The 15,936-nt window shown below is 43.5% G+C and overlaps 1 protein-coding gene across 2 annotated transcripts in view; it reads left to right on the top strand.

The window, feature by feature from the left end:
* Nucleotides 1-15,291, top strand: part of LOC111957480 (importin-11-like) — a 35,132-nt gene extending 19,841 nt beyond the window's left edge. For both annotated transcript variants that reach the window (XR_011474692.1, XM_070436955.1), the window contains one exon: nt 14,388-15,291. Coding sequence is in view for 1 of the 2 variants with exons in the window: in XM_070436955.1 (XP_070293056.1) it covers nt 14,388-14,570 (183 nt within the window). In the remaining variant the exon portion in view is untranslated. The remainder of the gene's footprint in view (nt 1-14,387) is intronic.
* Nucleotides 15,292-15,936: the final 645 nt, after the last annotated feature.

Raw genomic sequence — 15,936 nt, 5'->3', positions numbered from 1 at the left:
CTGTATTTTAATATTTCATCATTATGCCTACTTGATGTGAAAAAACAAATAGTTTCACTTGTTTTGATCTTTTAACCAAGTCTTCTGGGATGCATACGTTATAAAGTGGATAATAAATTATTTTATTCACACAGTTACAGACAGTTAAAGTCACACAGTTACAGACAGAGKGCTGTATAGCCTATTTCATCAGTGAGTAGGCTAAATCAAATCAATGTTTATTTTGACGCGTACACGGTTTAGAAGCTGTTATAGCGGGTGCAGCGAAATACTTGTTAATAGCACCGAACAGTGCAGTAAAATGTCAAACAAGTACAAGTACACAAATAATCAGACACAAGAAATCAAGAATGGCGAATCCAGGTAACAACCCAAATAATTCTGAGCATCATTGTTAGTTCTTCTGAGTATCATTGTTAGTTCTTCTGAGCATCATTGTTAGTTCTTCTGAGCATCATTGTTAGTTCTTCTGAGCATCATTGTTAGTTCTTCTGAGCATCATTGTTAGTTCTTCTGAGTATCATTGGACGCAGCTTAGATTTTCTGACTCCGTCTCCCTTTGAAATGTAGAAGACAGGCAGCTTTCGAACTGTGAGGTAGGAGTTGTGACTGTAGGATAGAATGGTTTCCCCTCTCAGAGTTGCAGAGAGAAGCAGCTGCTTTTGTTGTCAGGAGGACTGCCTGCATGGGGACCAGGTGTGCAGCTCTGTGCTCTGCTTTGTGAGGCTGTGCCTGCCTGCGTCATTGGGACAGACATGCCAGGGATTTTACTGCCTGTGTGATCTGTTATGAAACGAGTGAGAGAGAGGGGGATCAGGCTGGAGGACAGATATGATGAAGGGAAGGAGGGAGATGTGAGAAAGGACGGAGAGAGAGAGGGAGGGAAGGGGGTGTAAGCACCGTGGTTCAAATCCTCGAGATGGTAATGTGGAAAAATCTGCAGTGGTAGAAAAAGTACCCAACTGTCATACTTGAGTAAAAGTAAAGATACCTTAATAGAAAATGACTCAAGTAAAAGGGAAAGTCAGCCAGTAAAATACTACTTGAGTTAAAGTGTAAAAGTATTTGGTTTTAAATATACTTAAGTATCAAAAGTAAATGTAATTGCTAAAATATATGTAAGTATCAAAAGTAAAAGTATAAATCATTTCACATTCCTTATATTAAAACCTGTTTGGGATAGGGGGCAGCATTTTCACATTCGGATGAAAAGCGTGCCCAGAGTAAACAGCCTGCTCCTCAGGCCCAGAAGCTAATATATGCATATTATTAGTAGATTTGGATAGCAAACACGGAAGTTTCTAAAACTGTTTGAATGATGTCTGTGAGTATAACAGAACTCATATGGCAGGCGAAAACCTGAGAAATATCCAACCAGGAAGTGGGAAACCTGAGGTTTGTAGTTTTTCAAGTCATTGCCTTTTGAATATACAGTGTCTATGGGGTCATATTGGACTTCCTACGACTTCCACTAGATGTCAACAGTCTTTAGAACCTTGTTTCAGGCTTCTACTATGAAGGGGGAGCGAATAAGAGCTGTTTGACTAAGGGGTCTGGCAGAATGCCATGAGCTAAGTCAGGCGTGCGCCCGTGAGAGTGAGCTGCGTTCCTTTTAATTTCTAAAGACAAAGGAATTGTCCGGTTGAAACATTATTGAAGATTTATGATAAAAACATCCTAAAGATTGATTCTATACATCGTTTGACATGTTTCTACGAACTGTAATAGAACTTTTTTGACTTTTCGTCTGGACTTTCGTCTGGACCCGCGCCTTGTGAATTTCGATTGGTGAACTAAACTCGCTAACAAAAAAGAGGTATTTGGACATAAAGATGAACTTTATCGAACAAAACGAACATTTATTGTGGAACTGGAATTCCTGGGAGTGCATTCTGATGAAGATCATCAAAGGTAAGTGAATATTTATAACTCTATTTCTGACTTTTACTGACTCCACAACATGGCGGGTATCTGTATGGCTTGTTTTTGTGGCTTAGCGCTGTACTCAGATTATTGCATGGTGTGCTTTTTCGGTAAAGCTTTTTTGAAATCTGACACAGCGGTTGCATTAAGGAGAAGTATATCTTTAATTCTATGCATAACACTTGTATCTTATATCAACGTTTATGATGAGTATTTCTGTAAATTGATGTGGCTCTCTGCAAATTCGCCGGATGTTTTCGAGGCACAACATTACTGAACATAACGCGCCAATGTAAACTGAGATTTTTGGATATAAATATGAACTTTATCGAACAAAACATACATGTATTGTGTAACATGAAGTCCTTTAAGTGTCATCTGATGAAGATCATCAAAGGTTAGTGATTAATTTTATCTCTATTTCTGCTTTTTGTGACTCCTCTCTTTGGCTGGAAAATGGCTGTATGTTTTTGTGACTAGGCGCTGACCTAACATAATCGAATGGTGTCCTTTCGCTGTAAAGTCTTTTTGAAATCAGACATGATGGCTAGATTAACAAGAAGTTAAGCTTTAATTTGGTGTATTGCACTTGTTAATGTATGAAAGTTAAATATTTCCCCAAAATATTTTTCAATTTCGCGCTCTGCCATTTCAGCGGATGTTGTCTAGGGGTTCCGCTAGCGGAACCTAGTCTTAAGTAAACCAGACAGCACCATTTTCTTGTATTTTTTTTTTTTTACAGATAGCCAGGGGCACACACCACAACTCAGATAAACAAAGCATTTATGTTMACTAATTCCACCAGATCAGAGGTAGTAGGGATGACCAGGGATGTTCTGTTGATAAATGTGTGAATTCGACCATTTTCCTGTCTGCTAAGCATTCAAAATGTAACAAGTACTTTTGAGTGTCAGAGAAAATTACATTATTTTCTTTAGCAATGTAGTGAAGTAAAAGTTGTCCTTGAGCATGGTAGTTAACCCCCAACAACAACTGCTCCCCGATTCCCGATGGCGTGGACATCGATCAAGGCAGGCCCCCACACCTATCCGATTCAGAGGGGTTGGGTTAAATGCGGAAGACACATTTCGGTTGAATGCATTCAGTTGTGCAGCTGACTAGGTATCCCCTTTCCTCTTTGTCTTCTTGTGTAATGTCTACCTTCTACTGATTAACCGTTTCCATATTCCTCTCTTAATTAAAAATGTGATGTGAAGGAGAGGTGCTCCCACTATCATAGCTGCTCCTCCGCAGGCTTCAGTAGACCAGTATCCTGACTGGTGTATCCTGACTGGTAGCCCGGCTCAGGGCTTGTAAGACCACTGAGCTGYCAATCCCTATACTTGGAGACACCTGGCCAGGTATGGATATGGAGAGCCACCAGTCAAGATACTGGTAGCGGGAGCTATGATAGTGGGAGGCCCTACCTGGTTCCCCCCACCCACACACACACACACATAGGCAAACAAAGACAAAACCTTGAAAAGTTCCTCAAGTTAAGATTGATCTCCAAATTAATACATGATGGAGATTAGAATACAGGCTAGAGACATTTTTAGGAAAACAATGTTTGGCTCGGTCGAGAAAGTTTTGGGTTAAGTTATGCAGACAATTATTTGAAAAGTAATTCCTACTGTGGGCCCAACATGCTTCTCTTATGCTTTTGGATCATCTCAATTTATGCAAATCTGTGGCGATGTGATATCATATGCAGCTGGTTTCTCAAATGTCAGAGAAGGCTGCATATCCATAACAACAGGAGCAGACAGCAGTGGGGATCTGCTGATGTGGTTTCCATTAACATATCTGCAGGCAGTTTTAAAGAGGGAGGGAGGGACAGAGAGGGAGGGATGGAGTAAGATAGGGAGGGAGGGTGGTTTAGAGGGAGTGAGAGTGGATGGGGGGGAAAGGGGGATGGAGAAAGGGAGGTAGAGGTCTTCTCATTTTGAAATGGACACGGGGCTTTGTCCCGGACCTTACCCAAATGCAGCTGCCCCCACGGATCAGAGGAAAACCAGACCCGGTCAGGTCCAGACCCAGTCTGATCCGAGTGAGGGAAGCAGCAGAAAAGCTATGTCATTAACTGAGCTGTTAATGTTCGAGCCAAGGGAGAGAGGAACGGAGGAGCTCTAGCAGCAGCAGGTGTGTGTGTGTGTGTGTGTGCGCACGTACGGTCGCTCACGCTTACGAGATGCAGGGAGAGAGAAAAGGSAACAATCAAGCAGACTCGCACTAGTTACTAACTTCCAGCTGCCAAAACTAGGTTATTTGTCTCCCAATCTGATTACACAGTACCTGTTTTGCCTGCATCAAACAGAGTCCAGAAGCTAGCTAGCCAGCTAGCCTGGTAGGCTAATTGAGGCTATATAGGCTGCGCTTTCCCCCTCCTACACAATTAGCAGCCTACCTGTTGGCTCTTGGTGGTTGTAGCCTATCCTTTTAATTTCAGATATACTATCCTCACTGATGCTCAGCTGGAAACTACTAGACTGTAATTATCATGTTATCACATTGGATTAGACCCTGTCATAAATTACAGACCATTAGATGACACACAATGCCCCAGTCTAGCCCTGCTTGTTGTGTCACTGTCGGAGCCATCGTGTGTATGTGTGTGTGTGTGTGTATGTGTGTAATACTCCACGGGGCTGTAAAGTGATCTAATCTCTCCCATCTGTCCTCATTCAGTAAGTGTACTGTAGATAGGCGTTTGTTGATCTCTATCCATCAGCTATCCAACATTTTGTTACTGTAGATCAGTGGTCACAAACCGGTCGATCTTGATCGACTTGTCGATCTCCAAGGAATTTCTAGTCGATCGCCAAACATTTCTGTAAAAAACATAACGATAAAGCCTTGTTCCTATTTTTTTGTATTTGGTCGGGCTGTTGGTGGTAGGTGGAGCCAATTCAGTTGCCCTGCGCGCCGGGAAGGCAAACTGTTGCCATTTCATGTGTACAAACTCTGCTTCCCGGTGGGCCTGTAGAGGATATCAAGTGTCCTACAGGCCTACCGCTGGCCAATCAGATTGCTCAAATGACAGAGTCTGCAGTAATTTAGCAGGCCTAAAAGAAAGCTACGGCAAAATTGATATTGTGAGATTTCAAAACGTTTAAAACCACGACTAGAGAGAGACGGTCAACGAATACAGGAAAGAGCTGATGTTTTTATGAGTGAGTTCATGTTTAAATTCTTACTCAGCAATGTCAACTTTGTATTCAACACTTATAAACCATAAAATGTGCATTCTTCCTATTTCCACTCAGCGCTACAACAAGCAGTGCAGCAGTAATGAATGAGTAGGAAAGTGTATCTGTAGGCTTGCATTGTTGTTATTATTAGCGGCTTGGGTCTTTTTTAATATCAAGGAATATTTCACTTTATCTGTTCATAAGAGTAACAACATGAATTTGTGCACGAGACAGAAATAATCCGGTGCGACTCGAGTTTCGCCATCAACTGGAAGACTGTGTCCCTTTCTGGTTTGGTCAGAGTCAGTGGAGGAAAGGGAGAGCGGGAGGGATGTTGAGAGATGGACCCTCAGTCTGCTGACCATCAGATTAAGGCACCATCAGCCCAGTAAAATAAAAAGCAAATTATTTAAATGTGTGCTCACTCAGCTGTGACTCACAAGTAATACCACAATGGATCTATTACCGGTGTTATCATATAGCCTACCTCAAATTTTGAAATAAAATTAAAACTTCTTACTGCTAGCGGAACCCTTCGACAATATCCGCTGAAAAGGCAGAGCGCGAAATTAAAAAATATTTTTCCTGAAATATTTAACTTTTATACATTCACAAGTGCAATACACCAAATGAAAGCTTAACTTCTTGTTAATCTACCCATCGTGTCCGATTTCAAAAAGCCTTTACAGCAAAAGCACACCATATGATTATGTTAGGTCAGAGCCTAGTCACAAAAACATACAGCCATTTTCTAGCCAAAGAGAGGAGTCACAAAAAGCAGAAATAGAGATAAAATGAATCACTAACCTTTGATGATCTTCATCAGAAGGCACTCATAGTACTTCATGTTACACAATACATTTATGTTTTGTTCGATAAAGTTCATGTTTATATCCAAAAATCTCAGTTTACATTGGCGCGTTATGGTCAGTAATGTTGTGCCTCGAAAACATCCGGCGAATTTTCAGAGCCACATCAATTTACAGAAATACTCATCATACACTTTGATAAAAGATACAAGTGTTATGCACAGAATTAAAGATATACTTCTCCTTAATGCAACCACTGTGTCAGATTTCAAAAAAGCTTTACCGAAAAAGCACACCATGCAATAATCTGACACAAAAACAAGCCATACAGATACCCACCATGTTGTGGAGTCAACAGAAGTCAGAAATAGCATGATAAATATTCACTTACCTTTGATGATCTTCATCAGAATGCACTCCCAGGAATTCCAGTTCCACAATAAATGTTTGTTTTGTTCGATAAAGTCCATCATTTATGTCCAAATACCTCCTTTTTGATAGCGCGTTTAGATCACAAATCCAAAATCACGAGGCGCGGGCAAGTCCAGGCGAAAGTTCAGACGAAAAGTCCAAAAAGTTATATAACAGTTCGTAGAAACATGTCAAACGATGTATAGAATCAATCTTTAGGATGTTTTTAACATAAATCTTCAATAATGTTTCAACCGGAGAATTCCTTTGTCTTTAGAAATGCAATGGAACGCAGGTCGCTCTCACGACCATGCGCTTGACCAGCTCATGGCACTCTGCCAGACATCTGGTTGAAACAGCTCTCATTCTCTCCCCCTTCACAGTAGAAGCCTCAAACAAAGTTCTAAAGACTGTTGACATCTAGTGGAAGCCCTAGGAAGTGCAATATGACTCCATAGACACTGTATATTAGTTGAAAAACTACAAACCTCAGATTTCCCACTTCTTGGTTGGATTTTTCTCAGGTTTTCTTCTGCCATATGAGATCTGTTATACTTACAGACATCATTCAAACAGTTTTAGAAACTTCATAATGTTTTCTATCCAAATCTACTAATAATATGCATATCCTGCCTGAGTAGCAGGAAGTTTACTCTGGTCACGCTTTTCATCCGAACGTGAAAATGCTGCCCCCTATCCCAAACAGGTTAAAAAAATATCCCGAACAACAATGCATTGGCAGGTAAATTCAAGCAAAACCAGTATGCGTTGATAATGTATTGGGCCTAGAGTTTCCTACACAAACCTCATTGCTACAGAACTGTTTTTAGTTGGTGCATAGGCTTACATTTTTTAAGTCATGTTAATAAAAAATCAGAGCGGTAGATCTCGGCATGTATTTTGACTCAGAAAGTGATCTTGACTCAGAAAAGGTTGGTGACCACTGCTGTAGATAGTCTTTGTTGATCTCTATCCATCAGCTATCCAACACCTTGTTACTGTAGGTGGTTGTTAGGACTCCAGCCAACCCACTGAGGCTGGGAGACGCACTGCCAGACTTAGCTTATTTTACCCATACAACCACACAATTTGAGTCTGCTCCAAGTCTGGTACTCCAGCCATCTTCCTGAGTCTCTGCTCTATTGAGACAATTCAGGACTGAGTTGAGAACAGATTGTTGAATTCTGCCCCCTTCTCACCCATGTGGTTCAAACTTTTCAAAGCAGCTTCACCCATCATTCCTCCTGCTGAGAGGACTGGGTATGTGTCGGTGTGTGTGTGGGTTGTTGATCTGTGTACAGTGGAGCGTGGCAGCACTGCTGTGATTATCTCGGTCTGGCTAAATGCCCACTCCAGACTACCAGCTCCCAGCATGCCCCTCTCATGCACCCCCACCTCGGCCCTGCTGGCAGGTGCTATTACATGTTTAGTAATGAGCACAACGTTGTGTCTCTCTCCTCTCTATCTTTCTCTCTCTCTTTCTCATTTTCTCTCACTCTATCTTTGTCTCCCTTTTTTTCTCTCGCTCTCACCCTCTGTAATCCCCTCCTCCTGTTGTAATCCTTCTAGGACAGCTAGAGTGTGACAGCTAGACAGCTAGCCAGTGTGCCATCATCCTGGGAGTGGCTTTATTAATATACACTGCATAGTAAGGATGGGAATTGCCAGGGACTAATACGATATTATCACCATACTGAGGGACCTCAACATACCATATTATCACCATACTGAGGGACCTCAACATACCATATTATCACCATACTGAGGGACCTCAACATACCACATTATCGCCATTACATGAGAGACCTCAACCATCAACAATTATCCCCTTTATTGAGGACCACTCAATGCATACCATATTATCACCATACTGAGGGACCTCAACATATGATATCACCATACTGAGGACCTCACCATACCATATTATCACCCATACTGAGGGACCTCAACACTATACTGAGGGACCTCACCATACCATATTATCACCATACTGAGGGACCTCAACATACCATATTATCACCATCTGAGGGACCTCACCATACCATATTATCACCATACTGAGGGACCTCACTCCATTTATCACCACACTGAGGGACCTCAACATACCATTATAAACATTACTGATGGACCTCAACATACCATATTATCACCATACTGAGGACCTCAATATACCATTATTATCACCATACTGAGGGACCTCACCATACCATTATACACACACTGCATTAATTCCTGTTTTTCTCCTTGCCTGATTATTCCCTGTTTCTCCTTCCTCTGCCCTGATTAATTCCCTGTTTCTCTTCTCTGCCCTGCATTATTCCCTGTTTCTCCTTCCTCTGCCCTGCATAATTCCCTGTTTCTCCTTCCTCTGCCTGCATTATCCCTTTTCTCCTTTCCTGCTCGCGTTAATTCCCTGTTTCTCCTTCTGCCCTCATTTTCCCTTTTCCTTCCTCTGCCTGCTTAATTCCCTGTTTCTCTTCTCTGCTGCTTAATTCCCTGTTTTTCCTCTCTCCCTGCATTTTCCCTGTTTTCCTCCTCTGCCTGCATTAATTCCTGGTTTTCCTTCTCTCCCTGCATTATTCCCTGTTTCCTTCCTCTGCCCTGCATTAATTCCTGTTTTCCTTCTCTGCCTGATTTTCCATTTTCTTCTCTTCCTGTAATTCCTGTTTCTCCTTCACCTTGCCCCGCGTTAATTCCCTGTTTCTCCTTCCTATGCCTTCATTTCCCTGTTTCTTCCTCTGCCCTGCTTATTCCTGTTTTCCTTCTCTGCCCTGTGTTTCCCTTGTTTCTTCCTTCTCTGCCCTGCATTAATTCCTTTTTCCTTCCTCTGCCCTGCATTAATTCCTGTTTCTCCTTCCTGCCCTTCATTAATTCCCTGTTTCTCCTTCCTCTGCCACGTTATTCCCTGTTTCTCCTTCCTCTGCCTGCATTATTCCCTGTTTCCTCCCTCTTTACTTTCTTGCCGTTCTCCCTCTCTCCATAGTTATCTCTCTCTGTCGTCCTTGCTCTTCGTCCGTCTCTGTCTCTAGTGTGAAGGACAGGGTATTTCCCACTTCTTCCTCTCGTTATGGAGCGGTATTTCACACTCTCCTCTCGTTTATGGGCAGGGTACCTCCCACTCTCTCCTCGTTTAGGACGGGTTCACCACTCTCTCTTTAAGGACGGTATTTCACCACTCTCCTCTCGTTTATGGAGACAGGGTATTCACCCTCTCTCTTTCTGTTTAAGGAACAGGGTATTCACCACTCTCTCTCTCGTTTAAGGACCAGGTATTTCACCACTCTCTCTCTCGTTTAGGAGAGAGGTATTTCACCACTCTCTCTCTCGTTTAAGGGACAGTGATTTCACCTCTCTCTCGTTTAAGGAGACAGGGTATTGCCATTCTCTCTCGTTAAGGCACCTTCTCTCTTTAGACTGTCAGACCGGTGCGAGAAACAGTCATAATAATGTCAGAACCGCAGATGAGGCAGACACAGCAGTACTAGAGATGGTGGTTAATTAAGAACAAAATCTTCAAGCAACGAACTAAATCCACAATGTCCAAATAAAGCCAAGAGGCACAAATGGAATCTCCCAAATACAAAAAACTCCACAAATGGTAAAAAATAGCAGGGAAAACAAACCTCAAAGACTACTCAAAATACACAAGACTAAACCAGAGAACCTCTGGAAAATCCAATAAAAAATATCTGTAAAGAACAAGGCTTGGGCTGAGGCTGGGTGCTATTACAAACACTGAGCAAGGAACTGAGGAACACACGGGTTTATACAACAAGGGAATGACTACAGTGCAAACAATAATTAGAGCAAGAAACAAAAGGTACAAAAAGTGCAGGGACATCTAGTGCCAAACCCACAGTCTTGGCCAAACTGACAGGCAGGGGTATTTCACCACCTCTCTCTCGTTTAAGGAGACAGGTGGTTTCACACTTCTCTCTCGTTTAGAACACGGTATTTACACTCCTCCTCTCGTTTAAGGAGACAGGTATTTCACCTCTCTCTCTCGTTTAAGGACGAGGGTATTTCACCACTGTTCTCTCGTTTAGACAGGTATTCACCCTCTCTCTTGTAAGGGACAGGGTATTCACCACTCTCTCTCTCGTTTAAGGAGACAGGTATTCACCTCTCTCTTGTTAAGGAGACAGGTATTTCACCACTCTCTCTCTCTATCCTCTATAGTTCTTTCTTCATCTTGTCACCTCTCACCTTGTTGAGACAGTATATTCACCTCTCTCTCCAAAGGTTCTCTTTCTGGCTCGATTTTGTCGCTCTCTCCTCTCTCTCTTCTCTCTCTCTCTCTTCCTCTCTCTCTCTGTCTTCTGTCTGTCTGTCTGTCTGTCTGTCGTCTGTCTGTCTGTCTGTCTGTCTGTCTGTCTGTCGTCTGTCTGTCTGTTCTGTCTGTCTGTCTGTCGCTTCTCTCCTCCCTTTATTCTCTCTGTCTCTTCTCTTCTCTGTCTGCCTTCTCCTCCCTCTTATTTCTCTCTCTGTCTCTTCTCTCTTCTTCTCTGTTCTGCCTCTCTCATCTTTATTCTTCTCTGTCTCTCTCTCTCTCTCTCTGTCTGCCTCTCTCCCTCTTTATTCTCTCTCTGTCCTCTCTCTCTCTCTCTCTGTCTGCCTCTCCCTCCCTCTTTTTCTCTTTCTGTCTCTCTCTCTCTTCTCTTCTGCGTCTCTCCTCCTCTTTATCTCCTCTCTTGTCTCCTCTCTCTCTCTGTCTCTCTCCTCTCTCCTCTCTGTTCCTGTCTGTCTCCTCCTCTCTCTCTCTCTGTCTGTCTGTCTTCCTCTCTCTCTGTGTCTGTCTCTCTGTTCTTTCTCAGTCTCTCTCTGTTTTGTCTCTCTTTTCTCCCTCTACCCCCCCCCCCTCTCTCTTTTCTCACTCTCTTTCTGGCAAGTATAACGTAGGTTTCTATGGACAGAGCGTTACCTATCTGCCATGTTCATATCAGCCCTCTATATTAAAGCCTGCGCAGTGGCTCTATCGCTGCTTTTTGGGAAATTGGTTGATAATTCTTTCCTCTCAAATGAAGGGAGTGGAAATGTAATATAATAATAATATACGCCTCAGTCCCAAGCAGATTGTGATATTTGACATTGTGCCTCCACTCTCTCTTCCTTCTAGCATATTCCGTCTCAGAGAATTACATCAAAGTGGGGAGTTTTTGTTAACACAAATTAAGATATGAGGACACTCGCTTGCAACAGGTCATCTGATTCAAAATGAATCTTGGTATTGCAAAGAAAGATGTTTGCGTTGATGTTTGACATTGTATGTAACATTCCCTGTTTAACCTCTCTCTCTCTCTCTCTCTCTCTCTCTCTCTCTCTTCTCTCTCTCTCTTCTCTCTCTCTCTCTCTCTCTCTCTCTCTCTCTCTCTGTCTGTCTGTGGGCTGTCTGTCTGTCTGTGTCTGTCTGTCTTCTGTCTGTCTGTCTGTCTGTCTGTCTGTCTGTCTGTCTGTCTGTCCTGTCTGTCTGTCTGTCTGTCTGTCTGTCTTCTACCTCATTACACTGTCAGAAGAGCAGGTGGCTTCTACAACTTTAAACGAGCTGTCAACCAGGTCGCCATTGTTTCACTACTCAAGTCTTTTCTGAGCTGTCAGCCAATGACTGGTCTCGCGATCATCAAGACCACCACTAGTGGAACACTCTGCCTATGAGTAGGGTCATTACTTATAGAGCCCATCGGGACACCTCTCCACTAGTAGCATATGCCTGTGTCCATATGGAGACAACAGCCATTCCAGCCTCTGTCTGACCTGTCTCTATCCGCTCTCTGTCTCATCTCTGGAGAGAGGTTGACTCTGTCAAATCTGCTGGGGTCCAACAGGGTGTCGTGTTGTACGTATAACTCTCCAAAGGCTGTATTGTGTAACCTTACCCTTTGATGATGCCCAAATAGAGAGAGAGAGAGAGAGGAACATCACTGAGAAGAGGGGAACGTCACGAGAGAGAGGGACACATCACTGACGGAGAGGGTACCCAAGAAGAGAGGGGACATCACAGAGAGAGACTCAGAGGGGAGAGGGCATCATGAGAGAGGTACATCATGGAGAAAGGACACATCATGAGAGAGAAGCATCAAAGAGAGAGAAGGGCACATCACAAGAGAGGAAGGCACACATCAAGAGAGAGAAGGGACACATCACAAGAGAGAGAGGACCATCACGAAGAGAGAGAGTGACACCTCACGAGAGAGAGGGACAGACGAGGAGAGGGGACACTCACGAGGAGAGGGGCACATCACGAGAGAGAGAGGACACATCACGAGAGAGAGGGAACATACGATAGAGAGGGGACACATACGAGAGCGAGACATCGAGAGAGAGACAATCACAGAGGAGGGGACATCACGAGAGAGAGGACACATACACGAGAGAGGAACATCACGAGAGAGGGGACACATCACGAGAGAGAGGGACACGCAGCGGACACTCATGAGAGAGAGGACACATACAAGAGAGAAGACCACAAAAGGAGGAGAGTGCATCACGAGGAGAGGGGACACATCAGAGAGAGGGGACACATCACGAGAGAGAGAGGGACATCAAAAGAGAGAGGGACAATCACAAGGAGGAAGGACAATACAGAGAGAGAAGAGACACTCACAAGAGAGAGAGGGACACATCACGAAGAAGGGAGGACATCACGAGAGAGAGAGAGAGAGAGGGACACATCATGAGGAGAGGAGGGACGCATCACGAGAGAGGGACACTCATGCGAGAGAGTGGACGCACGAGAGAGAGGGGACACACTCACGAGAGAGAGAGAGCGGGGGGGGGGACACGGCATGAGAGAAGGGACACATCACGAGAGAGAGGAGACACGCACGGGAATAGAGAGAGAGGGACACATCCATGAGAGAGAGGGACACATTGAGAGAGAGAGACTGGCATGAGAGAGAGGGGACATCATCTACAGCGAGACGAGAGAGAGAGAGAAGGACACGGCAATGAGAGAGAGGGAACATCACGAGAGAGAGAGGACACGGCACGAGAGAGAGAGAGGAGAGAAGAGAGAGAAGAGGGGGCACATCATGAGAGAGAGGGGAACACATCAGAGAGAGAGAGAGAGAGAGAGAGAGAGGGGGCGACATGATACGAGAGTGAAGAGAATGGGGACACATCACGAAGATGAACAGAGGAGGAGAGAAGAGAAGAGAGGAACATCACTTGAGAGAGAGAGTAGAGGAAAGAGAGATGGGGAACCACATCCCAACGACAAAAGAGAAGAGATAGACTCGAGAGGAGAAGTACGAGAGGGGAGAGAGAGAGAGAGAGAGGCGACACATCATGAGAGAGAGAGAGGGGACACATCATGAGAGAGAGAGAGGGGACACATCACGAGAGAGGGAGGGGATACATTGTAGGATGACACATTTTGCACACGGGAAACTCCGAAGTGTGCAAGTGAGTTATGCCCGATCAGTGTGTTTGCTAACCAACACCATTCCTCTCCATACACACACGTCTACACAAATATGATTAAACCTTATTGCCATCTGTGCAGTCAGTGCACTGACAGTTCTTTCATTACTGAAGCTTATTGGCCCCATATAAATGATTTCTATGATTGGCCCATCGTCAGTCTTCCGTTTTCCCATTGGAGGCTGTGACAGTCAACACTGCTGAAGTTAGGCCGACACACATGCTCTAACAGCTGGTTGTGTGTCTCATCAGGAATGTGCAGAGGATCACAGTGGGCTCAGGCTGCCACATCCCCCTACTGATCCTGTGTTCACTCTTTGTTTTCTTATTAGCCTTTTAGGAAATATCCCTATATACTGTGTATTAACAGATAGGTCTACCCCCCCTAGCGGCCATGTTGCTAATTCTAAAACTTGCATTTATATTTTAGTAATTTAGTAGATGCTCCTAACGAAGCAATTAGGGTGATGTGCCTTGCTCAAGGGCTCATCAACAGAATTTTCAACTAGTTGGCTCTGGGATTCTAACCAGCATCCTTTTGGTTACTGGCCAAACGCTCTTAACCGCTTGGCTACCTGCTGCCCTTGTGCTGCTGCTAATACTAACCTGTTGTATATGTTTCCTGTGTTAACAGATAGCCACCCAGGAAGCGGTGCTAATAGCCATGGTAGCCTGTCTGGACTGTCCACACCAGTGGCCGGAGCTGATCACCATCCTGCTGGAGCCAGTGAAGGATCAGGACAGGCCACAGCAGAACAGGGCTCTGTTCACCTTCTACCACATCACCAAGACCCTCGCTTCCAAACGACTGTTTTAGGGCGTAAGCACGTCTGCCTGCCATTAGATCTTCTTCTCTTTTTACATGGACTTCTCTCACCCCACTTAAAAAAATAAGAATTATTCCGAACCTCATTAGCTCCTTCCAAGGCGGCTACTATTCCTTGGGCACAACCACGATTATGCAATTACATACAATAAAACAGTACATAACACAACATGTTATTACACACCACTATTCCATAACATATCTACAATACAAAATAAATAATAGCGCAAAATAGCAATATTAAATAAATAAAATTTGATTTGATTTGATTTAAAGTGTATGTGTGTAGAGTGTGCGTGTGTTAGCATGTGTGTGTGTGTAGAGTGTGCGTGTGTTAGCATGTGTGTGTGTGCCAGTCCACACTGTTCCATAAGGTGTGCTCTCGCACCTTGGCTAACCGGGCTATCTGCATTGTGTCCCACCACCCACCAACCCCTCTTTTACGCTACTGCTACTCTCTGTTCATCATATATGCATAGTCACTTCAACCATATCTACATGTACATACTACCTCAATCAGCCTGACTAACCGGTGTCTGTATGGAGCCTCGCTACTTTTATAGCCTCGCTACTGWATATAGCCTGACTTTTTACTGTTGTTTTATTTCTTTACCTACCTATTGTTCACCTAATACCTTTTTTGCACTATTGGTTAGAGCCTGTAAGTAAGCATTTCACTGTAAGGTCTACTACACCTGTTGTATTCGGCGCACGTGACAAATAAACTTTGATTTGATTTGTAGTTTTATCTATTTTTTTCAATCTGATTTTACTGCTTGACTGAGTTACATGATGTGGAATAGAGTTCCATGTAGTCATGGCATGGCTCTACGTAGTACTTGTAGTTTGTTAACAAGATATTTGTGGAGTGGTTGAAAAATGAGTTTTAATGACTCCAACCTAAGTATATGTGAACTTCCGACATCAACTGTACACAGTACCCTTCAAAAGTTTGGACACCTACTCATTCAAGGGTTTTTCTTTATTTCTACTATTTTCTACATTGTATAATAATAGTGAAGACATCAGAACTATGAAATAACACAAACAGTTGAAGTCAGAAGTTTACATACACCTTACCCAAATACATTTAAACTCAGTTTTTCACCATGTCTGACATTTAATCCTAGTACAAATTCCCTGTCTTAGGTCAGTTAGGATCACCACTTTATTTTAAGTTAAGTGTTATGCTGAGTGAATGAGGACCAAAAGCGACGTAATAGTAACAGAGTCTTTATCAGTAATAACAAATAATGATTCTCCTGGATATAATCAATGGTAAATCAAACAGGAAACTGAAATCCTTCCGTCAATAGAGAGACGACTGAGACGCGACCACAGACTGCAGGTCGCTTCG

The sequence above is a fragment of the Salvelinus sp. IW2-2015 genome, linkage group LG33 (assembly GCF_002910315.2).
Source record: "Salvelinus sp. IW2-2015 linkage group LG33, ASM291031v2, whole genome shotgun sequence".
NCBI classification, from domain to species: domain Eukaryota; kingdom Metazoa; phylum Chordata; class Actinopteri; order Salmoniformes; family Salmonidae; genus Salvelinus; species Salvelinus sp. IW2-2015.
This window is presented reverse-complemented; position numbering and strand designations above follow the sequence as displayed.